General features: G+C 28.0%; 7 protein-coding genes across 8 annotated transcripts; 5 read left to right on the forward strand and 2 right to left on the reverse strand.

Moving 5' to 3' along the window:
* Positions 1 to 2,192: 2,192 nt before the first annotated feature.
* LOC128961356 (basement membrane-specific heparan sulfate proteoglycan core protein-like) lies at positions 2,193 to 3,806 on the forward strand. 2 transcript variants are annotated; one of them, XM_054307588.1, is made up of 3 exons: positions 2,193 to 2,789; positions 2,860 to 3,088; positions 3,158 to 3,381. In XM_054307588.1, exons 1-3 carry the CDS (start codon positions 2,375 to 2,377, stop codon positions 3,306 to 3,308), a joined length of 795 nt encoding a protein of 264 aa, XP_054163563.1. In that variant the 5' UTR covers positions 2,193 to 2,374; the 3' UTR covers positions 3,309 to 3,381. The 2 variants fall into 2 exon arrangements, with proteins under 2 accessions (XP_054163563.1, XP_054163562.1); XM_054307587.1 differs by having other exon boundaries at positions 2,196 to 2,789; positions 3,184 to 3,806.
* A 1,967-nt stretch (positions 3,807 to 5,773) lies between these two features.
* Positions 5,774 to 7,498, forward strand: LOC128961367 (uncharacterized). Its single transcript, XM_054307599.1, has 4 exons — positions 5,774 to 5,823; positions 6,668 to 6,911; positions 7,002 to 7,225; positions 7,354 to 7,498. The coding sequence occupies exons 1-4, from the start codon at positions 5,778 to 5,780 to the stop codon at positions 7,467 to 7,469; spliced, it is 630 nt and encodes a 209-aa protein (XP_054163574.1). The 5' UTR covers positions 5,774 to 5,777; the 3' UTR covers positions 7,470 to 7,498.
* Positions 7,499 to 7,962: 464 nt separating this feature from the next.
* Positions 7,963 to 9,536, reverse strand: LOC128961136 (serine/threonine-protein kinase 40-like). The gene is made up of 2 exons (XM_054307341.1): positions 9,364 to 9,536; positions 7,963 to 9,257 (listed from the first exon to the last, which is right to left on the reverse strand). Exons 1-2 carry the CDS (start codon positions 9,452 to 9,454, stop codon positions 7,963 to 7,965), a joined length of 1,386 nt encoding a protein of 461 aa, XP_054163316.1. The 5' UTR covers positions 9,455 to 9,536.
* A 592-nt stretch (positions 9,537 to 10,128) lies between these two features.
* LOC128961137 (aldehyde dehydrogenase family 3 member B1-like) lies at positions 10,129 to 11,775 on the forward strand. Its single transcript, XM_054307342.1, has 3 exons — positions 10,129 to 10,531; positions 10,593 to 11,486; positions 11,582 to 11,775. The coding sequence occupies exons 1-3, from the start codon at positions 10,135 to 10,137 to the stop codon at positions 11,773 to 11,775; spliced, it is 1,485 nt and encodes a 494-aa protein (XP_054163317.1). The 5' UTR covers positions 10,129 to 10,134.
* A 99-nt stretch (positions 11,776 to 11,874) lies between these two features.
* On the reverse strand, positions 11,875 to 14,044 carry LOC128961138 (uncharacterized). The gene is made up of 4 exons (XM_054307343.1): positions 12,848 to 14,044; positions 12,571 to 12,769; positions 12,235 to 12,512; positions 11,875 to 12,169 (listed from the first exon to the last, which is right to left on the reverse strand). Exons 1-4 carry the CDS (start codon positions 14,042 to 14,044, stop codon positions 11,927 to 11,929), a joined length of 1,917 nt encoding a protein of 638 aa, XP_054163318.1. The 3' UTR covers positions 11,875 to 11,926.
* Positions 14,045 to 16,837: 2,793 nt separating this feature from the next.
* Positions 16,838 to 17,914, forward strand: LOC128961359 (eukaryotic translation initiation factor 6-like). Its single transcript, XM_054307591.1, has 2 exons — positions 16,838 to 17,458; positions 17,551 to 17,914. Exons 1-2 carry the CDS (start codon positions 16,987 to 16,989, stop codon positions 17,817 to 17,819), a joined length of 741 nt encoding a protein of 246 aa, XP_054163566.1. The 5' UTR covers positions 16,838 to 16,986; the 3' UTR covers positions 17,820 to 17,914.
* Positions 17,915 to 19,136: 1,222 nt separating this feature from the next.
* Positions 19,137 to 22,285, forward strand: LOC128961139 (cation-independent mannose-6-phosphate receptor-like). The gene is made up of 7 exons (XM_054307344.1): positions 19,137 to 19,444; positions 19,522 to 19,691; positions 19,760 to 19,905; positions 19,965 to 21,298; positions 21,364 to 21,405; positions 21,751 to 21,772; positions 22,115 to 22,285. Exons 1-7 carry the CDS (start codon positions 19,302 to 19,304, stop codon positions 22,283 to 22,285), a joined length of 2,028 nt encoding a protein of 675 aa, XP_054163319.1. The 5' UTR covers positions 19,137 to 19,301.
* The last annotated feature ends 3,341 nt before the right edge of the window (positions 22,286 to 25,626 follow it).

The raw sequence follows: 25,626 nt of genomic DNA on the forward strand, positions 1-25,626 counted from the left end.
TAAGATGTAATCAATGTTTGGTTAAGTAGTAAAGTCCAACCACTCCTTATATCCTACAGAAGCTATTGAAATGAATCCCCTTAACAATGTCTCTATACTATCACTTAATTTTGTCCAAACATTCAAAATAAATAATATTTGTGGCCAATAATACCATTAATCCAAATATATTTATTATTGTTTTCAATATAATACTGTATCTTTAATACAGATTCTGTAGTGTATATACAATATACAATATATATATATATATATATTTTGTTATAAGTTCATAACATAACAATTAGTTTTGAGATGCATTTATACATGGCTTTCAAATTTCTATATACACTGTAACAGTACTGTATAATATAATATTATTAATATTAGTATAATGTGCAATATATATATATTTATTAAAATATTTGATTAATTAATCAATTATTAAGTAAATAAATTGTAATATAAATATTAATTTTTATTTAAAATAAATAAATGTCTATCAATTATTTGTTTAAAAATTATTGATTATAAACATGCATTAATTTTTTTATTTTGTTTTTTTATTTAATAAGTATTTGATTATGCCTTTTAATTATTGGTTATATAACCAAAAAATAAACATAAGAGGCATGATTTATAAATAAAATGTCATTAATCACAAAATGCAAACAAGATATTAATATAAAAAAATAATATTATATCTTATATATTATAACTTATAAAACTCAAGTCTAAAAAAAGTTAATGATTTTATGTTTTATATTAAAATTAATATAATAATAGAACATTTGTTTTGATTATATTTTAACTTTCTTTTCATGAATATCAATATATACTGTAATTAACATAAATTAGTGATAAATTGATTTATTAACTTATAATTTTATTGATGGTTATAAATATGAAATAATTTCAGCATATTTTGCAATTAAAGTATTTAAGACATACACTTGTCTTATTATACTATAGTATTAATAATACTCTAAAATAGTCATAACATTTGCATATAATTTATTTCTTTCTTTAAAAAAAATTATATAGTATTAAATCATTAAAAATTTATAGTCAACAGTTGCCTATCTTTAAAAATAACACAAAAAAAACTACACAACAGTCCTCACATTATATACTGTATTATATCAATATATCAAATAATATAATTAATAGGTTCCCATAAAAATGTCATTTTCTCTGGGTGTCCATACCCATTGAACTCTGGGATTTTGATACGGTATATGTCTATCATTTTTTTCCTAATAGTTTCTTGTATGAACTTTTAAGGGTGAGCACAGTTATCTCTCAAATTTCAAATATGTGGTGGTTATCTGGTTTTTTTCGGGGGTGTAATACGATCCCTATGTCTTATATACTATCATTACAATCTCTTGATATAAGTGCTGCAAAAAATGCTAGTTTTATATTATATATAAAAAAACTTAATTAGTATTTATAATTATATTATTATTATTATTATATATATAATATAAGACATTTCCTTATTTATGTTTTAGTATTATAAGATTTTAGTATTAATTGCATACATTTTAATGGATACAGTATTTAAGTAATGATTTTTTTGTGCAACAAATAATAGCTTCTACTGTATATAAATTAATATATATTTTTGCAAAACAAACAAATTTTTTCTCAGAAAGCATTCAATGAATTAAAATTTTTATTAAATAATGATAAAAATCATTTTTCCAAATAAAATTAATTCAATAATATTTGGTAAACAATGTATTGCATTTTAATTTGTGTTTAAAAAAAATACTTTATCTGAATATTAAATTGTTAATTAAAATTATTATAAATTGATTAAATTAAGAATGAAAATTATGTTACTTATAATAATTCATTAATAAAATACTACATTAGATTTCTAAAATAAATTTATTGAATTTTCTATCATTATTATTATTATTGATATTTTATTTGAAAATGTATGCATATTTTTATTCATAGTAATCTATTGAAATAAATAAATATTAAATTAAATTTTTATCAAATTGCGATATAGCTATCTCGTAAAAATACAGTATATAATATAATTTATATATAACTATAAAACTAAAATTATTAAACATACAAAAACATGTTATTAAACATGTTTTAAAGCATATCATTAAACACATTACTGTTTTTAGATAAATACAACAAAATTTTTATATATGTTTAAGACATGTCTCCCCATAATCTTTAAATACTAAACTTTCAAAAAAAGATTGCGATAATTATTTATGCATTAAATCTCTCATTAGTTTTTTATATATTAGTTGAAAGGCATTACTGAACGTTTGCCTAAAAACAAAGTTGAAAAGTTTTTTTTTCGAAGTCATAAAACATTTTATTAATTTAAATAACCAAAAAATAATCAAATTAATTAGCAATTATGAAAATTATATCAATTATATTAATTTTATGCCTCATTCAAGTGTCACTTTGCGCTTATCTTGACTACGGATCAGAATCGGCTTTAGTTGACAGTAGTAATAACAGCGAAGACGAAGACTCAGTGGGCGATAGACAACCGGATAATCCAATGATAACTAAACTGAAACTTCAGGCCGATTCCGATGCAGATCTTGACGACGAAGATGAGAGCAATGGCGATGGTTTGGTTAATCAGGACGATGACAACGAACCAGATATGCCTAAAGTGGACGCAACACAAGCACCGCCAGAACTACAGCCTCAGCCACCGGTAGCCAACCAGCCAGACATTGCTGGTCAGCCTAGTCGTGGTTATCCGGGAATCAACGAACCGGCTCCACAGACACCCGATTACAGTGCTTATGCCAACAGAGGTAATGTCTGCGGTCAGTCATATTTTTCAAATAATCAAATAATTTTTTTTTCGGTTTTTGAAACAAATAGTTTACGAGTGCCATAGCGGTCAGTATCAGTGCCAAAAAGTAGAGGCATCGGCGCCCACCCGTTGCATACCAAACGAGTGGCGTTGCAATGGTGTCCGCGATTGCGAAAACAACGACGACGAAAGCAGCTGTTCGGCCAGTGGCGGTACCGGACCCAGGACTGACATCAAGTGCTCACCCGAACAGTACAAATGCCACGGCGGCGCATGCATTGAACGACAATATGTTTGGTAACTATTATTATTATTTATCTAATGTTTTTTTTATTTGTTGTGTTTGCAACAACAAAAATTATACAGTATATTGTTTTTAATTAAATGCAAAGTGACGGCACCTATCACTGCACGTATGGAGACGACGAGGCCAACTGTCAGACACCGCAGACCTCGTTGCGCGACTATAGCAACAGACAGGATCGGCCGGCGTATCCCAACTATCCCTATCATATAACCCGTCGCTATGAGGCCACACCCGGTGCCAGTGACCAGACCACTGCTAACAGAGGATCGGCGTCTGACACGGCTTCACGCGATATCTATACGCGACCGCAACCGCAGCCACAATCTGACCGAAAATCAGAGGAATACGTCCAACGATTGGAATGGAGAGACCGTTGTTTTAGATCATGTCTTAAATATTGAAACAATTGATTTATTATTAATATATTTTTTAAAATTTTAAATATTACACTCATTTATTTCTCATACATTTATTTTATTTGGCGACAATTTTTTTTAATATATACAAAGAGTATAATCCAATATTTCTCATAGATATTAGAGCCCAGAACGAGAAGATAATTTTATTAATTGATAAAATGTTTCTCAATTTATAAACAATTAATTATTTTGTGTTATTTTTATTTAAAATAAACATTTTTTATTATTGACTTTTTCAAGTGCAATCAATCACATACACATACATATAGTTTACACATAATATTATATACGGTATATAAAGTACAGTAGTTTTATTTAATATTAATAAAATAAATATTTTTTATAAAACATATATTTAGGAATATTCTGTTTGTTAAATTTGCTAAATTAAATTAAAAATAATTGATTAAGATCTTATAATTATTTAATTTATAAATTTTGTTATAATTTCAAATAATTACTTTATTTCACTTGAAATTTAAGTAAATTATAGAAACTATAATATACATGTGCTATACTATTATTTAAAAAAATAAAATTAAGTTACTTTACTAATGTTCGACAGATTTAATAGTCGTATTTTTTTGTAAATGATGTTATTTTTTCAATGGTTTCTCAATTTTTATACACCTTTTATCCTATTAAACCCCATATACTATTAAAGTTTAAATTAAATATATCTAATTTAATCAGCGATACTATAAATGGATTGATTATCTCTATGCATCTCATATAACACTAAATTAGTTGATATAGTAACTGACAATTTTGCAAATTTTACAATCATTTATAAGTTTTATCGATGATTTGTTAATTACATAACACATGATAAATATACTGTTTATAAATTTATATTATTTAAACAAACCAAATAAATTAACATGCTTAAAACTTCATTAAGCTAAACATTTTTATCATGATAATATGATAATAAACTTGTCAAATCAATTGCATTATACTGTACCATATATTGAATATAAACATATACATAGCTATAATTTATATATGGGATACAATTAATTATATTAATTAAAAATTAGTTGAAATGTATTTTTTTTATTTGGATTTCATGAGATAAAAATCGAGACAAACTCTTGAATTGCAATTAGTTTTGTTTTGCCGACAATTAATCTTTGCCTTTCTTTGCCTCTGATTTACTAATAAAGATTAAAATACTCTCTCTCTCTTCTCTCTCTCTCTCTCTCTCTCTCTCTCTCTCTCTCTCTCTGACACACACACACTCACTCACTCACTCACTCACACTCATATTTAATGACAACTTGTTTTTCATATGATGATTACTGCATTTGTTATTGAATTTTAATTAAAAAATAATTAAATATTATTCTAATAATAGATATTTTTATATCTATGATATAAATTATTCAATATAAAAAACGGTATAATTATGTTGTCACATATCAAGTGTTTTATGTTTTGCATAATTAAATGTTACAAAATTATATTATACAGTATAAAAGTATATATATATATATATAATTTTATTATATACTGTATAATATATATCATATAAGCCAACTAATCGATACCACAAAACTTGATATATCTGCCAAATATATAGCAATGTCAAAACCTATTGGTGTCGATGCCGGAGATGTCAAGTTTATATAAAGTTTGTATACAGTAGTAAAAGATGTCTAATCTCATTAAGTTTTTTTGTATTTTATATGAAAACTATATACAACAAAATTCAATTGACTTAATTCAATTGAATTTTATTGAATAACAAATACAGTATAACACTATCTATTGATTCATTTACAGTGAACTACATATGAAATTGTATATTAAGTTTTTTTATATTATAAATATAAAGATATTACAGAATATAACAGCTATATGTTTTATTTTGTCACTATGTTATCTAGCATTTATTATTTATTGTATGTTTATATATTAATTTTTTTTAAATATTTATATAGATATTACATCGATTTTATAGTAAACCTATATTTTGTATACAGCAAATTGAAAATACATTGGCAACAGTTGTTAAGCATTTAAGTGTCAAATAATAATAACAATAATAGTTTAAATATATTATACCATATTTATCATTAATAACACAAAACAAAAATATAATTTAAAGTATTTTTTTTAACCTATTAGCACAATTTTGTTTATAGTAATATAGTTTAGTAAGTTATATAATTTTTTTGCTAAGCTATTAAGTTAGGTATCAAATTTTTATTTTTTGTTAGCAATAAATATTAAGATTTTTTAATAAACGATTATTTCAATGAACTCACTGTTATTTTTGGCGTTAATATTATCGCTAGCATCTTGTAAGTCATGTTTTATTTGATTGAATGTGTTTTTATTTTCTAATTTCATTATAAAAACTAATAATGATATTTAAAACGATTATTCAATTAATAACTTGTGATAGAAATATATATATATATTATTCTATAAATAAATAAATTCAATTCAATGTTAAACCCTTTTTTTTCTCTCAATCATTAATTTTCAACTATGGTATGCAATACTTATACTGTATGTACAGTATTTGCACAAATATTTTTTATTTATTAGATAAGAGCAAAATAAAACTATTCACGACTTTTGAGGTCATAAACTATATATTACTTTCATTGGGATTATCAATAAAAATGATTTTTTTTTTTAAATAACAGCGGCATATGATTACAATTATCTGGTCATTGAATACATTTGATTTTAAAAGTAATCATTGCTAATGTAATAGATAGTATCAAAAAATAAATAATATTGTTATATGATAATTTTATAAAAAAAAATTAATTATATATAGTTATCCAGTTATAATTGCCACCGACTAAGTATAGTTAATAATTAATTTTTGACATTATATATAACTTTATTATTGAATTTAATGTTTTAGTTTTACCAGATAATTAATGTAATCATTATAATTGTATTGCTATTGCTACTGTTTAAGATTGTTCCCAATTTTAAAAAATATAAATAAATATCATTTTTTAAAAATAATATAAACTAATTTTTATTATACAGTATAATTTTGTTTAGTAAGTTAGATATATCTATTTCATTAATTAATAAATTAATTTATTTATTTTAAATAAACAACTACAATATGAATAACACTAATAGTAGTACTAATAATAATACTGTAATAATAAACTACAGGTGCAATCGGTAGACGAGATAAGAAGCCTCCGGAGCCGGACATGGAGTTGACGATGCATTGGCGCGATTTGAGTTTGAAGACCATCTGCGAAGAGGAGGAATGGAAAGCCCAGTTGGAACCGGTCAAAGAAAAGTTTGCCAAATGTCTGGGCCTTCGAAAGCTTGTTATCGACGACAACGATCCCGACGGTAACGTTGACCGATACAGTATGTTTAAGAGCGACAATAATAATCCGTATTGCAGGTCAGTTAGCCATTCAATCCAATAAATACTAATTAAAAAAAAACACAATAATATTATTGTTATTTTTTTTGTTGTTGAATAAAATACCAGAATTTCTAAGTCATGGGAGGCGTGCACTCACTATCTGAAAGCACTCAACTGTATTGAGCCAAACGGCGATGAAGTCAAGCGTCAGCTGAAGGGAGGATTATCTCAATTGGTGTCTAATAGCAAACGATTTGATCCGGATGATATGAACTCAATGGCCAAGGCCTACCAGATGCAGTGTGAGATGGCCAAGTTTGCATCACACTACAGCCCGTTTGGTGGTCACGGTAGGTTATAGTTTGCACACCCCACACACACCCACACATGCCTGTCCTATTCACAGTACTTACTTGAATTGCTGTTCATTGATTTTTTGACAACAAAACACACTCTAATAGGAGAATTTTGAACTCAGGTATGGATTATTACGGCGGAATGGGTATGGATTATCCCGATATGGGTGGCACCGATGGGGGCGAAGGTGATGGGGAGGGGGAAGTGCCTGAGTTACCACACGACGGCGACTTCTAATAGCAAATAATTTTTAAAATTTCTTTATCAAACGCACAATTAAATTATTATTAAATTTTTATTGAATTTAATATATTATTATAAGAAATTATATTTTTTATGCTATAAATTATTTATAAACTAACTGTTATAACAAATTAATGCACAATACATGCAATGAAAAAAAAATTATTTATTCAAAATATTCTATAATACAAATTAAATTCACACAATACAGTCATAAAATCTGTCATAATATTGATAAAAAAATTTTTTTGTTGTAAAATAATAAATAATTATTTTATTTAATATTAAATTTACTTTTCTTGTTGTTATGTATATTACAAAATCAATATCTAATATACTGTACACAATGTATAAAAAATAAATAAAAATATTGATATAAACTTATTAAAAAATAAATACATTTCATTATAATTAATAATATAATTTATAAATTTACATAAACAAAATCTAATTTCAACATCAAAAAAATTGTTAACTAAAAATCTAATCAATTTTTATTGACTGAATGATTGGTTATCGATTGTTTGGTCATCAATCGATTATAGATAAGCATCTGTTGCGCTGTCAATGGTTTGGCATCACTGTCAATGCGACGCACCGGTAGTGTACCGATCGGTGTCGATCGGATGCGACCGTTCATCGGAGTATAACAGTTCTGTTTGTGGCAAACACTGGCGTTGAATGGAAAGTCACCGCCGCGGCCAAAGTGACGGTCGATATCATTGTCATAGACAGGAACTTCACAATCTTCCGAAAGCTGCTCTTTGTTCGAATCGTTAGCTGACTTCACCATCATTTCAGTTGACACTTCCTTATTGGTCTTCAATAGCTGATTATCAACATCGGGTACAACCTGTAGCTGTGATGATATTATATTTTTAGTGGACAACCACAACGCCAGTGATGTTTGTAGCGCATCCAACACATGCTCAGCTGTCATACGGTGTCGCGGGTTTAGGACTAATAGTTTGTTGATTATCGACAAAGTATTCACCGAAACACGACAGTCCTTTGGTATTGAATACTCGGCTGATTTTATTTTGCGGAATAACTCTTGAGGTACGGAATCATAGAACGGAAACTGTCCGAAAAGCATAGTATATAATACCACTCCGAGTGCCCAACAATCAGAGGCTTTACCCAAATATGGTTTACCGGACAAAACATCAGGACTTATGTAGGCGGGAGAGCCCCGTTGATCGGTTAGCAAATCGTTTTCATTGACCAAATGTTTGCCGAGACAAAAATTGATTAAAGTAACAGATCGGGTGCGCCGATTGTATACCATATTACCGAGCTTAAGGTCCCGGTGCACAATGTTTCGCTTGTGTAGATTGCAAACAATTTTGACCACTTCGTAGAAAACACGAAGCGCTTCCCGTTCGGACAGTTTCTTTTCTTTGATGACGTGATGCTGAAGATTAACTAAATCCATGGATTTTGTACAGAAATCGTGTGGCCAAAGACAGTCTAATACCAGACAAATGCGTTTCTTGACGATTCCCGTGTAAGTCCACTGGCCGTTGACCTCCTTTTCTTCTTTTGCTTCATCTTTGAACAGTCCGTAGTGATGGTAAACACCGTTCATATCATGCAATAGTGACAAAAGTGAATATTCTGTGTGTAATAACATCTTTCCCTGTCTGTCGTCTTGTGTCTCATTGAACCAGTTCTCGAGTGTCAAGATTTTAACGGTAAAAAAGCGATCGGTTTGTGGATCGTCGGCACGACGGGCCAGACACTGGACAATACTCCGAACCGGACTGTTGCCCAAACGCATACCTATTAACAATTTATTTATTTTTTTAAAAAACATTATACAAATGGGATCAATTGCAGTGATAGTGATTGTCTTTAAAAATGACAACAATTGACAACAAACACATACCCAACACGTATTGTCCGACCCGTCGTAGACTCCTATCGTTGATAACAACGTGATTGCAATCGTTGGCCATCGAGTCGAACGAACGCTTCATTTGTTTCCAATATCTTCAGCGACGATGTCATCAAAAAATTAGCTGCAAATCAATCAAAACAACAATAAACACATCGATTGCATAAACAAAGCAATTGTTTACACAAACAATTACGCGAAAAACTTGAATATCATAAATAGTACCAAACAAACGATATGTGCAAAGCTGTGTGTTTGGCAATAGAAATATTTAGCGTAGATTTGGACCTTTTATTTGTTTTAAAAAATTTAAAAAACATTTATAATACTGTTTTGCAAAAGCAGCAAAAAAAAGTTTTGTTTTTTGAAAAATGAAAAACAAGTTTTCGCAAAGTTTGCCATCAATTAGTGTCAACAGAAAACAACTGCTCTGAAGACCTATTTTTGGATCAGTAGTTTGATCTCTGATGACCTTTGGACCACTTATTACACATCACTGGCAATGGATGTATGTCTTTGTTGTCCGCCATCAGTAAGTGACGTGACGTTTGTGTAGCGAAAGGTCTCTTTAAAAAAAAAGTTTTGGTCAAAGTCTTCGTCTGATTTCTAAGAAAAAAGAGGTCTTTAAAGAAGTTGTTTAGTTGTTGTTATCGACAATCAATTGGCCATAAGTTTCAGTGTTTTTAGTGTTTTCTTCTTCTTTTTTATTGTTATTATCACATGATATAAGAAGAAAATAAAATTTAAAAAAAAACTTTAGATATGAAGACCAAATACAGTGATTTAATAGCAACCACTCGCCAGGCATTTGCTTCGGGTGTGACCAGAGATATAGAGTTTCGTAAATGTCAACTGAAAGCATTGTACCGATTTCTGGTGGACAACGAGTCGCTGATCGTATCGGCGCTCAATGAAGACCTTAGAAAGCCGTCGTTTGAGACCCGAATGGCCGAAATTGATTTCTGTCTGAACGATATTCTCGGACAGTTGTTTAATATCGACAAATATGTGTCCCGCAAAACTGTACCAAAAACGCTGGTCACTATTGCCGACAATCCATTTATTTTGCCCGAACCCTACGGACTCGTATTGATTATCGGCGCCTGGAATTACCCGATTCAGGTGACACTCAGTCCACTTATCGGTGCCATTGCTGCTGGTATTTGTCAATAGTTTTACCGATTATTGCATTAAAGTTTAACATAAAATACTTTTGACAGGAAATGTTGTATTCGTTAAGCCGTCAGAGTTGTCACCGATGACCGCAAAACTCTTTCACGAATTGTTGCCGAAATATCTGGACAACCGGTGTTTTCACATAGTTTTGGGCGATGCCGAAGATACCAAACAACTCTTGACAGAACAGTTTGACTACATATTCTTTACGGGCAGCAACCGTGTCGGCCGTATTGTTCATCAGTCGGCTGCACAACATTTGACACCCGCGACTCTAGAGTTAGGCGGGAAGAGTCCGCTATATATTGACGACTCGTTGCCAGATATGGAGATGGGTTGGCGGCGTATACTATGGGCTAAAATGATAAACGCTGGTCAAACTTGTGTGGCGCCCGACTATATACTATGTACAGCCAGTGTTCAGAAGACGCTGATACCAATTGCCACTAAAATATTGAAACAATTTTTTGGTGATAATCCTAAAGAAAGTCCTGATTTTGGCCGTATTGTTAGTGATCGACATTTTGAAAGGTTAGAAAAACTGTTGAGCACTTCGGGAAAAGCAGTAATTGGTGGTGACATAGATCTCACCGATCGTTATATATCTCCGACCATATTGTTTGACGTCGAGCCAACTGATTCTATAATGCAAGAAGAAATTTTTGGTCCTATATTACCAGTTATTGTGGTCAAGGATGTCACAGAAGCCATAGATTTTGTGAATAAACGCGAAAAACCATTAACTTTATATATATTTTCGACTCAACAGCAAGTGATCGACAAGTTTCTTAAAGAGACGTCCAGCGGATCCATTTGTGTCAACGACGCTATGATTCAATTGACAATAGACTCACTACCCTTTGGCGGTGTCGGCAACAGTGGTATCGGTGCATATCATGGGATGTACTCATTTGAGACATTTTCGCATCAAAAATCAGGTGATATTACCGGATCTATTATTTTAAATAAATTATCATTTAATCTTATAGTTAGTAATATTATAATATTTTTCGTTGTTGTAAATCCATTTCAGTGTTGATCCGTGGTTTCAATCCATTCCTCGAATGGGTCGGTTCTAAGCGATACCCACCCTATAGTGATAACCGATTGAAACGATTGTTGCGTTTGTTACGTAAGCGAAGGTCTATTATACCCGAAAACATTATGTATTACATTGTATTCATATTGGGATTTATCACATGCTTTCTGTACAATCAATTTGAATGATTTTAAGATTTAGATTATAATGTAATATATACCGTAATTATTTGAATTAATCAAAAATTTATTTTGTTATAATCAATAACTTTGTCAATTTATTACCGGTAACTATCAATATATTTAAGTATTGTATATATAAAATAAGTCATTTACAAGATTATGTTGAATGCAAATCCATACAAAAACAAAACGGTTTGAGTTGTCTTTGACGGACACAATGCGATTGATTTCCATATTTGTTGATCCGATTGATCTCTCCCTTAACAGTCCAGTCGGGTGTGTAAACCGTACGGATGAGTTGTCCGCGAAATATAGCGCCCGAAGGTTCAGCTAAAACGGTTATTTCTATACGACTTTCGAAACCACGCGGTTTGGCCGTTGAACTACTCGGAAGTATAATCTGTTGTAAAATAAACATTTTCAATGATAAGTCTTCACACTAGAAATAAGACACTGAGTTAATACTTCAGCTGAAATCGTTGATTTCAAGTAAACTGTTTGGCATTTGAGTGGAGGCACTAAACCATTGATTTGTTTGATCAGAGCTACGGATGCAGTCTTCACGATCGGCTCAGTTATGTTCAATAGTTTACGTTTATTGCAAACGCAATAGTTTTCGGGTATCAATGCATTGTCACACGTCCTCCAATCGGGTATTGATTGTCTCCACGGACTGTATGATCGGATTGTGGACAATGGTTGGTGAGATGATTGTATGAATGATTCGTGTGTTTTATATCTTTCTGTATATACCAACAAAAAAACTTTATTTCCAAACAAATATAGTGTAATAATACTTACGAAATACGATATCTGTTAGCATTTCATACAAGTCTAACCAAGTAATCAATTTCTCACTATTCGTCTCCAATGTATTTAACAAATGTGGATATTTTTCAACCATACGGTCCGGTAATCTAACAGCAAATAATGGCATCCTTTCCTCAATTCGGCCAATCACTGTCTGCAATACCGGTCCAAATCGGTTGCCGTGATCTCCCTATTAATTAACGATAATAAAAATAAATATAAAAATCAACAATTTTAAAAATTAATAAATTATTTAAAAATTTTATACCATTAATATAAATATTGTATTATTCAATTGATCTCTTATTTGTTCAATAAATTGTGAAACATGTGAATCAATGAGTTGTACTCTATTGAAATCATTATGTGTGACTTCGATGTAAAAATTAAATGCAAAATATGGATAATGTTTTGCATGACATTCATGAATGAAATGTTTGATTTGTTGAAAAAATATATCAATTTTGGGAAACCGATTCATATAACAGTTGCTTAAATCAAATGGTATTAAACCCAATAGTATTTTCGAGACATCACGGAATAGGTGTATCCAAAAGGGTCGCGGATACCAATCGGTCGGTTGGCTGACAAAGCCGTGAGACTCGTAGTTAAATAGTGTGAAAGACGGAAAGTCCTCTATTAGGGCTGTCTTATAACCGGCATTATGAAAGTCCTTCCATATGAATGGCCAGTCATCGTATGGACCAAAGTCTTCGTTTTGTAACTCATTCTTCCAAACTCTTTTGCCGGTTAGTAAGGGAACCATATTTGGAAACGAGTTGTCCGCCAATTTGGTCAATCCTTTCATGTAAACGATATGATTCAATCTTTCCAGTGATTGTCGAGTTTGGGTCATAAATCGGAGATAATTTATGTGAGAAAGAGATTCAATCACTAGTATGAGAACCGATGGCTTATCGACATTATCGTCCGTTTTGACTCTCATCGATGGCTTTGATTTTATTTCGTACCAAAAGTGAGTGTTTTCGTAGATCTTCCGCGAGAACAGATCACGACATTCAACCCAAACAAAGTTATTGTCAGCCATCGGAATGCCTGTCTTGGGATTCAATTCCTGAATATTCTTCTTGTAATCCAATTCATTGTCGTTGCCTTCGCGACGACCGAAGAACTGATAGTTACACTTAAACTGTCCGTACGCTTGCCTTAGAGTACCGGTGCTGTCGATGTACGTCAAATTGGTTGTCGGGTCGCTTTGATGCCGACATTCAATGTGTTTCGGCAAAATTGAGATATATTTAGATACACTTTCGTCAAATGGATTAACATTAAGAGGCAAATGGCAAACATTGCCGGCTCCGTCATATAGGGAACCACCTAATTGTATGTAATTTTCTTTAAAGAATATTCTCTCATCTCGATTATCAAAATAGATAAACAATGACACGAGTATTATGACTATCACTGACAAGATCTTTACAAATTTTACTCTAAATCTTGACATTATTATGTTTTTTTTGTTGAAAAATAAATTAATAAATTAACAATTATGATTATATGAGTTGAAAACAATTAAATGATAAATGTATAAATTTAATTAGTAATAAACTATTTTATATGAACTTATTTGGCATTAAAAACTCTCGATTGTTTATATCAGAAATTCCCAAATTGATAGTTAAATTTATTTTTGGGGTTATCCTACTAACTAGTACAATTTATATTTTATAAAATTATTATCAACTATTTTTTTTAAATCTAAGTAAATATTTGCTTGATTAATATTAGAGGTCGTATATTAAATAGATTATATCTGGGAATTTCTGATTTATACAATAATTTATAATCAATTCAAACTCAAAATAAAAATATCAATAACAAAAATTCTTGATATTTAAAAAAAAAATCACAATTGTTTTATATAAGATATTTAAAAACAGAATTAAGTTTTATTACACATACTGTATATTTACAGTATATATACAACAATAAATATTTAGTTAAATTATACTACCATAATTATTATTATAATTATAATAATACTAAATATATATGTTATAATTATATATTAAATTATTTATTTTAACGGAATGACAATATTATTTTTTTGTGTGTAGTTTACTTGATATATATATTTGACAAATAAAACAAAACAAAAATGCAATATTTGGTATTTTTATGACTATTAAATAAAACACTGTTTTATCTCAAAAATTAATTTACTAAATGATATTATAATATTATTATTATTATTGTAAATACAAATTTCATTACAATTACTACTGTATAATGTGTTCAAAAAATAAATGTAATCATTATTCTTAAGCTAACATTTAAAACAAATCACTTAACGGTAAAAAAGTTTATGCCTAAGAATAATAATATGTTATTAAATAATTATTGCTTTTATTGGTTTCAATATTATTATATAATTAAGTAAATAAAAACTATATGTAAAATATTAGTATAGGTTATACTGTATATAATTAAATTATTAATAAGAAATTACTTTTGGCTTGAATTTATTGATTATCCTTTAATTATTATCTGAGTATACATTTTAAAAAATTTGAAGACTAATTGCAATAATACTAATTACAGAATATATATATATATATATATATATATATATATATATATATATATATATATATATATATATAATATTCTGTGTATAGTATTGTATAGTTTAGGAGATTTACTAAAATTATATATAAATAGTTTGCATATATCGTATTGGATTTATAAATATAAATATATATATGGAATTAATCTTGTTCATTTAGGGTATTTAATAACTATGATATTTAGTGATTATTTTATTTATTTATTATTTTATTTTTTGAACACAATATTGATCCTAAAAGTTAATTTTAGATATAATAATTATTTATGACATTATACACAAAATGCATATAAAAAATGCTTATTATTATATTTTTAGAAATTTTATAATTTAAATATAATAAAACAAACAAAAATCAATAAATAAAACAATAAAAAAAGTAATAAAATTGAGATCTATTATTATAAATAATTAATTACAATTTAATGACAAGTATATATATGTTTTTAATTAAAACTATGTCAATAATCTAAACTATTAAAAAAATTTAAAAAAATATTTTTTTTTTTAATTTGACTGTGCGTTACTTAAACTAGTTAATTGTGGGATAAATTTTTACAAGTTTTATTTTTTGGTTAAGCATTTTAGTTTAATTTCTAATAATTAAAAGACTAGGTGTACAGTGATATATCATATAATAATAATTTTATAATATGTTTTACAATTTAGAAATAATAATAATAATAATAACTTCCCATTAATTTATTTATTAATTTGTTTTCGCATATTATTTGTCCATAATATGTATTATTATTATTAACACATCAAACATGTTGTATAATAATCATAACTAAATCATATATTCAAACAAATTGATCGCACAATTGATCACTGGGTTTACAATTAAAAAGCAACAAAAAAATACAATAAATTTAGTTTTAAAAAACAATTTTTAAAAAAATATTAATAATAATAATAATAATACACATTATTTATTAAAATATAAAAAACAAAAAAAACATGTAAATTTAGTGTCAAATTAATTTAAAATATATCTTGATAATATTTTATGACAATTATTTATTTATTTTTTAATTAAAAACTCGGCAAAAAATACAGTATAGCAATAATAACAATAAAATGAACTAGCTAAAAAATATAATTGACATAAATTTACAGTATTAATATACAAACAATTAATTGACAGTTCATATAACTATTATTTTTTATATGTAAAAATACCAATATTTTTGTACCCCATTTCAAGCCACATAACTATACGTATATTGATTTCCCCCACAAAAACAAATATTACCGGTAAATATTAAATACATTGTAATTGATAAATAGTAACGTTGTTTATGAAAAGTATTTGAAAACCAAACACTGTATGTCAGCACTGATGATATGATTGACAAAAAAAAACTGTTGGATTATATACGAAACCAAAACAATAGTAGACGCACCACAAGCACATAGATATATCATAAATTACACTTAATATATACATACAAATAAAATAGTGTGTATAATAACTATGTAACAAAGTCTATGCTTTGTAAAAACACCGCCGCTAAGCATTAAACACTAATATTGCGCACATATACATACACTACTGTATTAGTGGGCGGCCATTAATGTTTTGGTTTTAAATATAATCAAAAAGTTTTTTAAAAAACACATTATTTAATACACAGAGTGTGAGCACATGTTTGCGTCGATTATTACAACAATATATATATATTTCATTACATTTGCAATCAAAACGACATTTAAACGCAAAAACATCGATAAGTTTTTTGTTTGATTTTTATTATTAAATTACTTATTGTTTGATCGGTTGTGTCTATTGGCCACTACTCTCTCTCTGACCAACAATTATGGCATTTCGGGTACAATTTGAGGGTAACAACGAAGTGGGAGTCTTCGCCAAATTGACCAATTCGTACGCATTGGTGGCCATCGGCGGATCGGAAAACTTTTATTCGGTCTTCGAGAACGAACTGAGCGAAGCCGTACCGGTCATACACGCGTCTATAGCCGGCTGTCGTATTGTCGGCCGCATGACTGTTGGCAATCGACACGGCCTACTTGTGCCGAGCACTACCACCGACCAGGAGCTGCAACATTTGCGCAATTCGTTGCCCGATACTGTCCGTATTGAACGGATAGAGGAACGGTTGAGTGCATTGGGTAATGTAGTGGCCGCTAATGATTACGTGGCTTTAGTCCACCCGGACTTGGATCGTGAAACCGAAGAGATCATTGTCGACACATTGAAAGTTGAAGTGTTTCGACAGACAATCGCCAATCAAGTTCTGGTCGGCTCCTACTGTGCTCTCACTAATCAGGGTATGTGTGGTCAACACATCCGATATATTTGAAACAGATATTCCTTTAATTTACATTACATTAACTTTGTCTGTATTTTATCCAATCTTTAGGTGGTTTACTTCATCCACGCATTGCTGTCGAAGCCCAGAACGAGTTGTCATCACTTCTTCAGATACCGTTGATCGCCGGAACCGTCAACAGAGGCAGCGAAGTGATCGGATCCGGTTTGGTTGTCAATGATTGGTCAGCTTTCTGTGGATTCGATACGACATCCACCGAAATATCTGTGATTGAGAACATATTCCGGTTGAATGAAGCCGTCGGTCCCAATGCCATACAGTCATCGATGAGACAATCGCTTATCGAAAGTATGACCTAAAAGTTTAATGCATTTATTACATTACCTGTAAATGTCATTAATTATTTGATTATTGTTTTAATCATTATTTTAATAATTGTATAATTCATTAATTTTTCTTTGAAACAAAAAGTTAATGTATTTTTTAAAAAAAGAAAACAATGAATATAATGTATAAACTTAATATATTGTTTATAAATATTGGTAACAAATTATTTTTTATCAATAATCCATATACTGGTACTTTGATATAATTATGGTAAATGTTATATTAATTTTTTTATATTTAACAATATCTATAATACAATTTACAAATTAAATTAAAAAAGCATCGCATTATATAATTGATTATTACGGTATACATATAATTTATATTACCGGTTCATTTACTGATAAACTAACTATCATTATTAACTACCTGTGCATTGAGTGCATCATCGATAGGTACATCATGTTTGGTCTCGTGTGTCTTCATATTACACAACTGGTTGAACGCCTTACCACAGAAACGACATTTAAACGGTTTGTCTCCCGTATGGACCAGGGTTTTAAGGAAATAAATGCCTGCCCTGGCAATGCCCAAATAGATGCCATAAATGCCTGGCATTTTGGGCATCTATTTTTATTTCCTGCCAATTTAAATTGCTAAAAAGCAACTTTATTTATAAAAATAATAATGTATATAATAAATAATGTTTTTAGCGTGTTAATTAAATTTACAATTAATATACTTATCTCTAATGATATTATCTTTTAATTAGTTATACAAAACAAAAATACAATCAAATAGTTAATAATATAAAATTAAAATAATAGGTGTCACCAACTGAAAATAGATGCCCAGGGCATGGCAGAGGCAGGGCAGGCATTTGGCAAAATTGGCATCTATTGTTTATGCCTGCCACATTTAAAACCCTGATCATACCTGTATTTTAATATAAAAACTATCTCAATACAAGTTAAACCAAAACAATAATGGCTGCCACACAATAACAACCTATAACACAGTAGGCTATGTATATGCGGGCAATATTATTACATATAATGCTTAGGGCGGAGTTTATACAAAATATATTATGTATATTTGTATATTTACTGTATTATACAGTCTTTATATATATTTAAAAAGTGTAATCATTGTGTTTGTGGTGCCTCTGGTATTGTTTTGGTTTAAGTTGTATTGAGAGTTATATTTATAGACATTTCAATAATAAAGCGCCAATAGTTGTATTATTAATAATACTATTGTTTAGTACTATTTGATTGAATCGCAAATAAATTGTGAAAATTATTGTTGTTGTCATTTTGGACACTATTTTTTGTGTAAATTATTTTTGTTTTTTAAATAATTTATTTCATTATCATATCATAGGATATATGATATGATATATCAATATATTGATTAACTGATCCTTCAATTTGTTTGTCTTTTCATTACAATTGTGTTTTTGTTGATCACAGCAGACATTACCAAACAATTTCGTTTAAACATCAAAACCAGTGATGAGTCGATTAACGGCAATCACTGTTATCGGTATTTTGGTCATTGATTTCTCGTATTTGTTGGCGATATCGACAGCCGTTGCCGATAACAATGGCCTTTCGTGTGATAATATGAGTGGTTACGACTTATCGACAATCAATGAGTATATGACATAAATTGAGTGAAAATTATTATTATTATTGAAATAATTGTTTGACTTTTTTTTAATATGATTTACAGGAAAACATATAAATATATTCATAACTACACGAATACGTCTACTAATAAAACCGATAGTTTTGACGTTTTAATTAACATTTGTCGAGTGTTTGACACCAAAGATAAGACACCCGAAGTCTGTTTTGGCCGACAAATCTGTGGCCACAAGACCACTGATAAGACACCAATTGGTAATGAATTTATAGATATATATGATATAGTTTTAGTAATAATAACTTTTTTGTGATTTGAATATTAGGCTATCGATTGAAGTCCGCAGACTTTGTTCCCGACAACGGATCGCATAAAGAGTATATCAAAGTTGTTTACGACGGATCAGAGTGTGATATTCATCGGATACTTAACTATTCAATGACTATCATCTTCTACTGTGGAGAAGATTCGGTTTGTGATAAATGTCATTAATTTTTAATAATTATAAAAATATATTTTGTATTTTTTAGCCGAATTTAAACCTCGAAATGTCCACTACTTGTGGTATTCAATTAAATTACACCACAAAGTCTGTGTGTAAGACTAGTACTAATAACTCAATGCCATCATTAGCGCCGATAGTCAATTGTTTTTGGGAAAATCACACACATTATATAGATTTTAACCAATTGGTCAAAAAGTCAAATAACTATAAAATTTATAGACTTTCGACGACAACTAGTTATCTCTATATTTATTATATAAATGTTTGCCGACCTTTGAATCAGATTTTTGAACCGTTCAGTGACTCGAGTATAAACAATTGCGGACCAAATGCTGCCATTTGTCAGGTGAACAGTGATACAAATGATAGTGCTTTGAATTTAGGCGAACCAACAAGTGGTCCGATTCGGTTGTTTGACGAAAGTCTTAATTTATTTTATGAAAATGGGAGTCCGTGTCCGGTCAGACCACATGAAAAGTTGCGAACTCGCATAAAGTTTGTATGCGATCCGTTGGCCGGCATTGAGAATATGATTGTCAACGAACCGGGAAGTGAGACAATGGATGCCGAAGATTGCGCCTATTTTATCGAATGGCGTACTTCTGCCGTTTGTAACTATATTGAACGCACAAAAGGTCAACAATCTGGTGATCACACAAATCTGGATGTATTGGATCAAAGGGATGAACTCATCTATAAGGATGGCTTTCTGGAGGACAATCGACTCGATGCATACATTAATGTATCGGCACTAATGGGAACTACTTTTAATGTGAATGAATTCAGAGAATTGGATAATAATAAGACAGACAATTATACTTATGTCATAAATCTGAGTAAACCCGAACTGTCCACTGACTACCAGTGCTCTGAAGCGGGTGTGTGTCAGACAAAAGGCGACTTTAGACGAGATTTAGGTAGTGTTAAGACAATAAAGTATTATCTAAGAGGACATGAACTTCAAATGGCATTGCAGTCCAAAGGAGGCACTCGAGGAAAATGTGGCAAAAATGCCAACAAAAACGTGACCACAATTTTCCGATTGCATTGTTCCTCATCGGCCGGTGTCGGCGAACCAGAATTTATGTACGAAAGCAACGATTGTGACTATGTTTTCAATTGGGAGACATCGATGGTTTGCCCAATAAATTTCATCAAACAAGAAGAATATATTGAATATATTACCGAACGTAACAAATCCCAGGAACGGATGGAAAAGGAAGAGTTGGATCATTTAGCTAAGTCTACTGAAGACAATCAACAATCTGGTGGTCACACAAATCTGTGGATCGGTATCATAATAGTTATATGTATTTTGGGTATTATTTGTGCCCTATTGTTATACAAACCTAACATCAGGTAAACCCTAATTAATGAATGTTTTTTATATTGTAACTAATATTGTTGTAATTTAATTTATTTAGACAATCTGTTTTTGGTTTATTTAGGTCAAGACAAGTTAATAGGTATTTAATACATAATCAACAAAAATTATCATCATCATCTCATCAATAACTAACATTTAATTATTTTTAAAAAATTTAAACTAATTATTTTAATTATAATTATCATAAAGGTAAATTTCTTAATTAATTTTATCATATTATATAATGTTTTAACAATTTTAATATAACTTATTATTTTTATATTTTTTTAGATCTGATGATAGTTTGTCGTTAGATTTGATGACCACTTAAAATAATATTAAGAAAACAAATATCAATTGTATTTAATAATTATAGTGTTTTTGGTGTTTGGTTTTTATTTTCAGTTCAATACCTAATTTGATTTTTTATTAAAAAAAACTAAAGTCAAAGTTTCATTGCATTGTTTGTAATCTCCTGTAATCATAAAATCTTTCTGTTTTTCATAGTTTGTATTGATTTTTTTGCAAAAAAAAACAAAAACTATTTTCTGTTAATTAATTTCTATTGAATATTCTTTCAATTTATGTTTGAATTTGATTTTGATTTTTTTTGATTATTTACTTATAATTACTGATTTATTTTTTTCAAATCAAAAATTATTATTTTTACACATATTATTCACAACACACACACACTTGTGTCATATGTCTTGCATTTGTATTTATTTTAACAAATACTACGTGAAACTCGATTGTCGTATAGATATCTTTATAAACCGGCAAAACATATCCATTAATCCTCTACACAGTTGGCATCGCATGAAAAGGACAACAACAGCAACAAACCGAAAGCCGAAGTGGTTATCATCGACGGCGGCAACAATAGTCATCAATATTCAAACACAATTGCAGGACAGCCATCATCTCACGTGCCTTACTATAGCATTTACGACGACTCCGACGTTGATCTTCTCACTTGACTTCACATTACACACAAACACTTAATCCTTGACCTATGGTTTTGGCATTTTTTATATATTTTTGTTGATAATTATTGTGAAAATTATTTGTTATAATTGTATTTGAGTTAGTGATATGTGTGTAAAGTGTTGTCTAATTTATTGGTTACTATTGTAATATTTATTATATATATATATATATTGATATATAATTGCTATTTGTTTACTTATTAATTACTATTATATTATAGTTTTTTTCTAATTTAGTCATTAATTAAATATGTAAACAAATCTGTGATAAACAAGGAGTCGATTTGTTTTTTTGTGTGACTATAGCTGAGGATGTGATGATATTAATGATTTTTTTTTTGTGAGTGACGGTTGCGCTGCAATTGATAGTTTCGGTTTGGTTTTTATAATCACAAAAAATTATATATTAATCAAACTTCTAGTCCATTCCTAATAAACTATTATAATATATATATATATATGTATTGATAACCGGATCTCAGTTTTGCAGCTCAAACTTCATACCAAATATCATATGAAAAATTTGTTTATAATTAACAAGTATTTTGTTATATAATTTTTTTTAGTTATTACAAAATTGTTTAGTAATTAATTAAATTTTTTCACATTTATTTAATGATCTGTTATAATCAAAGAGTATTTTTAAATATTAATTTAAATAATTATAAAACTAATTTGTATTTCTGGTAAATTAATTAAAGTACATTACATTAATGTACTAATAATTATCTGTTTATATATAATAATAGAAAATAAATTGTATTTTGTTAGTTGTATTTGTTGCCAAAATTAATAATTCATATTCGATAATAAAATAAAAAATGTTATAATTTATTAATTAAATTTTTAAATAAAACAAATTTAGATATTATTAAATTGATTTTTTGGTTGATATTATTTTATTATCTATTTTTTAAATTGTTTATAACTTTTATACAGATATCATATGAATTAAAGAAAAATATTAATACAATAAACAACTATTTGTTTTCTTATTATTTTATAATTTATAAAATTTATTCAAACAATAAATCATTTTTTTGACTCAATTACTAATTTATTATTTTTTTAAATAACTTTAAATTTTACTAAAATAATTTTATAAAACATTATTTAAAATTTATTAAACAATAAATGTTTGTTATAAATTATAATGTAAAAATGCAGTTAAAAATAATACAAATCATTGCATAATGAAAACTAAAATTTTATTTGAATATTATTTATATAAAACTATTAAATTAAACGTTTTTACTTTGAATAAAATTATAAAAACAAGTATTACTTCTATAATAACTATTTAAGTATTTTGTTATATAATTTTTTTTAGTTATTACAAAATTGTTTAATAATTAATTAACATTTTTCACATTTATTTAATGATCTAATGATAAAACATTATTTAAAATTTATTAAACATTTTTACTTAGAATAAAATTATAAAAACAAGCATTACTTCTATAATAACTTTTAAATATTACTAATTTTATAAAACATTATTTAAAATTTATTAAATAAAAAAAGTAGTTATAAATTGTAATATAAAAATGCAGTTAAAAATAATACAATTCATAATATAATGAAAACAAGAATTATACTGTATTTCAATATTATTTATATAAAAATATTGAATTCAATACTTTTACTTTGAATAAAATTATAAAAAACAAACTTTGTTTACTAAAAAACAATTTTTATTATACTATTTTAAAATATTAAATTTTATTTTTATCACGAATTCCTGAAAGGAATACGTATATGCATTATATAAGTCGGTCTGTCGGTCTGTCTGTCCCACGAGGACATAGGTTCGAATCCACTATCAACTACAAATTTTTTTGAATTTTTTTTTGCTTTTTTTTTAAGTTTATTTTTTAGGAAAATAGTAGTTTATTTTGTAATACTGAATCAGTTGATACCCCCACATGACTATAGTTGTTTATTTTGTCATACTAAATCGTTTGATACCCTACATAACTATAGTTGATTTTATTTTATCATACTGAATTTAATTTTTAATTATGATTAGGAATTCGTTTGGAAATGCTTTCTACCGTTCTCAACTGGTTTTTGTTTGGGTTTATTGTATAAAAAATTGAAATGAATAAATTTAAATAAATCTTATAAATACTAAAAACAAGTATTACTTCGATAACAGTTAATATTTTGCTATACATTAAGTTAAGTCTGTGTTTAATTACAACTTGTTATAAAAAATGTCAATTAAATCATTATTTTTTTTAATTAATTTATATATATTGTATAATAACATTAACGCTAAAAGTGAATACTTTCAATGGAGAAATTTAATCACTAATGATAATTCAGTTTTATGTAATGAAAATAATACAAGAAATTATATAAATTTGAAGTTACCGTATATAATATATGACAAAAGCAATTGGATTGAGAATAATAAGTATGAACTTTCAGTAAATTATATTGGTATCTGTAAAAATAGTTCAATTGGTTTTAACATTGCTATTGTTTTAAACAAACAAATAATTCAATATTATGGTAGAAAAAATTTAATAACAATAATTGAATTCATTAAAATTATCAAATCTCCTATTATACAAATGACTGATCAAAATCAATTAACAAAATATGTACTTGATAAATCACATAAAATAATCATGTCATGTTTGTATTTAATGGATAATTACATGCAATATGAAATTGCATTGTATTATAAAAATACTATTAATTTCTATTGTCATGGACAAAATGTAAGTAATGTGTAAATTTACAGTATTTTATAATATTAACTTAAATATTATTTATTAAATTTAATAATTTACAGATAACAACAAATCGATTTAATATAGAATTGAATAATGGATTTATATATGATTTAAGAAATAAGTTGGCAATAAATTATACTTTAACTGACTTCAAAAATATTATGCCTTATATTGTGCTAAACATTACAAAATTTAATATTTTTGATGAAAGAATAATAAATAAGTCAAAACAAACTATTTTTGGATTTGGAAATATTAGTACATGTTTTGGTTATATTACTAATAAAGCGTTTAATATTGCGATTTTCAAATTGTATCAAAAGGGAAACATAAATCCTAATACTTTAGAGAAATTAAATTTATTAAAATACAACATTATTTGGATCCATACACAAGATATACCATTTGGTATTATGCAATCTATACGCAAAACATACAATGATTCGACATATATTGGTCTAAATAATCATAAAAATAAATCAGTTAAAATAATTAATTTTAAATCTATAATTAATTGTACAGATTTATCAAACATTCAAGAGCTTAATGTTCAATCAAAATCTGTTGGCGATTTTATTTTTAATAACT

This window comes from Oppia nitens, unplaced genomic scaffold (genome assembly GCF_028296485.1).
Source record: "Oppia nitens isolate AA-2021 unplaced genomic scaffold, nextdenovo-longstitch-racon4-pilon3 scaffold5_pilon_pilon_pilon, whole genome shotgun sequence".
NCBI lineage: Eukaryota > Metazoa > Arthropoda > Arachnida > Sarcoptiformes > Oppiidae > Oppia > Oppia nitens.

Bases quoted from the DNA above. Each gene is read 5' to 3' on its own strand.
- LOC128961367 (XM_054307599.1), top strand. From the start codon at position 5,778: ATGAACTCACTGTTATTTTTGGCGTTAATATTATCGCTAGCATCTT. The intron at 5,824-6,667 runs GTAAGTCATGTT...AATAAACTACAG, and splicing joins AATATTATCGCTAGCATCTT to GTGCAATCGGTAGACGAGAT. The intron at 6,912-7,001 runs GTCAGTTAGCCA...ATAAAATACCAG, and splicing joins AATAATAATCCGTATTGCAG to AATTTCTAAGTCATGGGAGG.
- LOC128961139 (XM_054307344.1), top strand. From the start codon at position 19,302: ATGAGTCGATTAACGGCAATCACTGTTATCGGTATTTTGGTCATTGAT. The intron at 21,406-21,750 runs GTATTTAATACA...AAAAAACTAAAG, and splicing joins AGGTCAAGACAAGTTAATAG to TCAAAGTTTCATTGCATTGT. The intron at 21,773-22,114 runs GTAATCTCCTGT...TCCTCTACACAG, and splicing joins AAAGTTTCATTGCATTGTTT to TTGGCATCGCATGAAAAGGA.
- LOC128961359 (XM_054307591.1), top strand. From the start codon at position 16,987: ATGGCATTTCGGGTACAATTTGAGGGTAACAACGAAGTGGGAGTCTTC. The intron at 17,459-17,550 runs GTATGTGTGGTC...TCCAATCTTTAG, and splicing joins CTGTGCTCTCACTAATCAGG to GTGGTTTACTTCATCCACGC.
- LOC128961136 (XM_054307341.1), bottom strand. From the start codon at position 9,454: ATGAAGCGTTCGTTCGACTCGATGGCCAACGATTGCAATCACGTTGTT. The intron at 9,258-9,363 runs GTATGTGTTTGT...AATTGTTAATAG, and splicing joins GGTCGGACAATACGTGTTGG to GTATGCGTTTGGGCAACAGT.
- LOC128961137 (XM_054307342.1), top strand. From the start codon at position 10,135: ATGAAGACCAAATACAGTGATTTAATAGCAACCACTCGCCAGGCATTT. The intron at 10,532-10,592 runs GTATTTGTCAAT...TACTTTTGACAG, and splicing joins TATCGGTGCCATTGCTGCTG to GAAATGTTGTATTCGTTAAG. The intron at 11,487-11,581 runs GTGATATTACCG...AATCCATTTCAG, and splicing joins ATTTTCGCATCAAAAATCAG to TGTTGATCCGTGGTTTCAAT.
- LOC128961138 (XM_054307343.1), bottom strand. From the start codon at position 14,044: ATGTCAAGATTTAGAGTAAAATTTGTAAAGATCTTGTCAGTGATAGTC. The intron at 12,770-12,847 runs GTATAAAATTTT...GTTAATTAATAG, and splicing joins ATACAATATTTATATTAATG to GGAGATCACGGCAACCGATT. The intron at 12,513-12,570 runs GTAAGTATTATT...TGGTATATACAG, and splicing joins GCTAACAGATATCGTATTTC to AAAGATATAAAACACACGAA.
- LOC128961356 (XM_054307587.1), top strand. From the start codon at position 2,375: ATGAAAATTATATCAATTATATTAATTTTATGCCTCATTCAAGTGTCA. The intron at 2,790-2,859 runs GTAATGTCTGCG...TGAAACAAATAG, and splicing joins CAGTGCTTATGCCAACAGAG to TTTACGAGTGCCATAGCGGT. The intron at 3,089-3,183 runs GTAACTATTATT...TTAAATGCAAAG, and splicing joins ATTGAACGACAATATGTTTG to TGACGGCACCTATCACTGCA.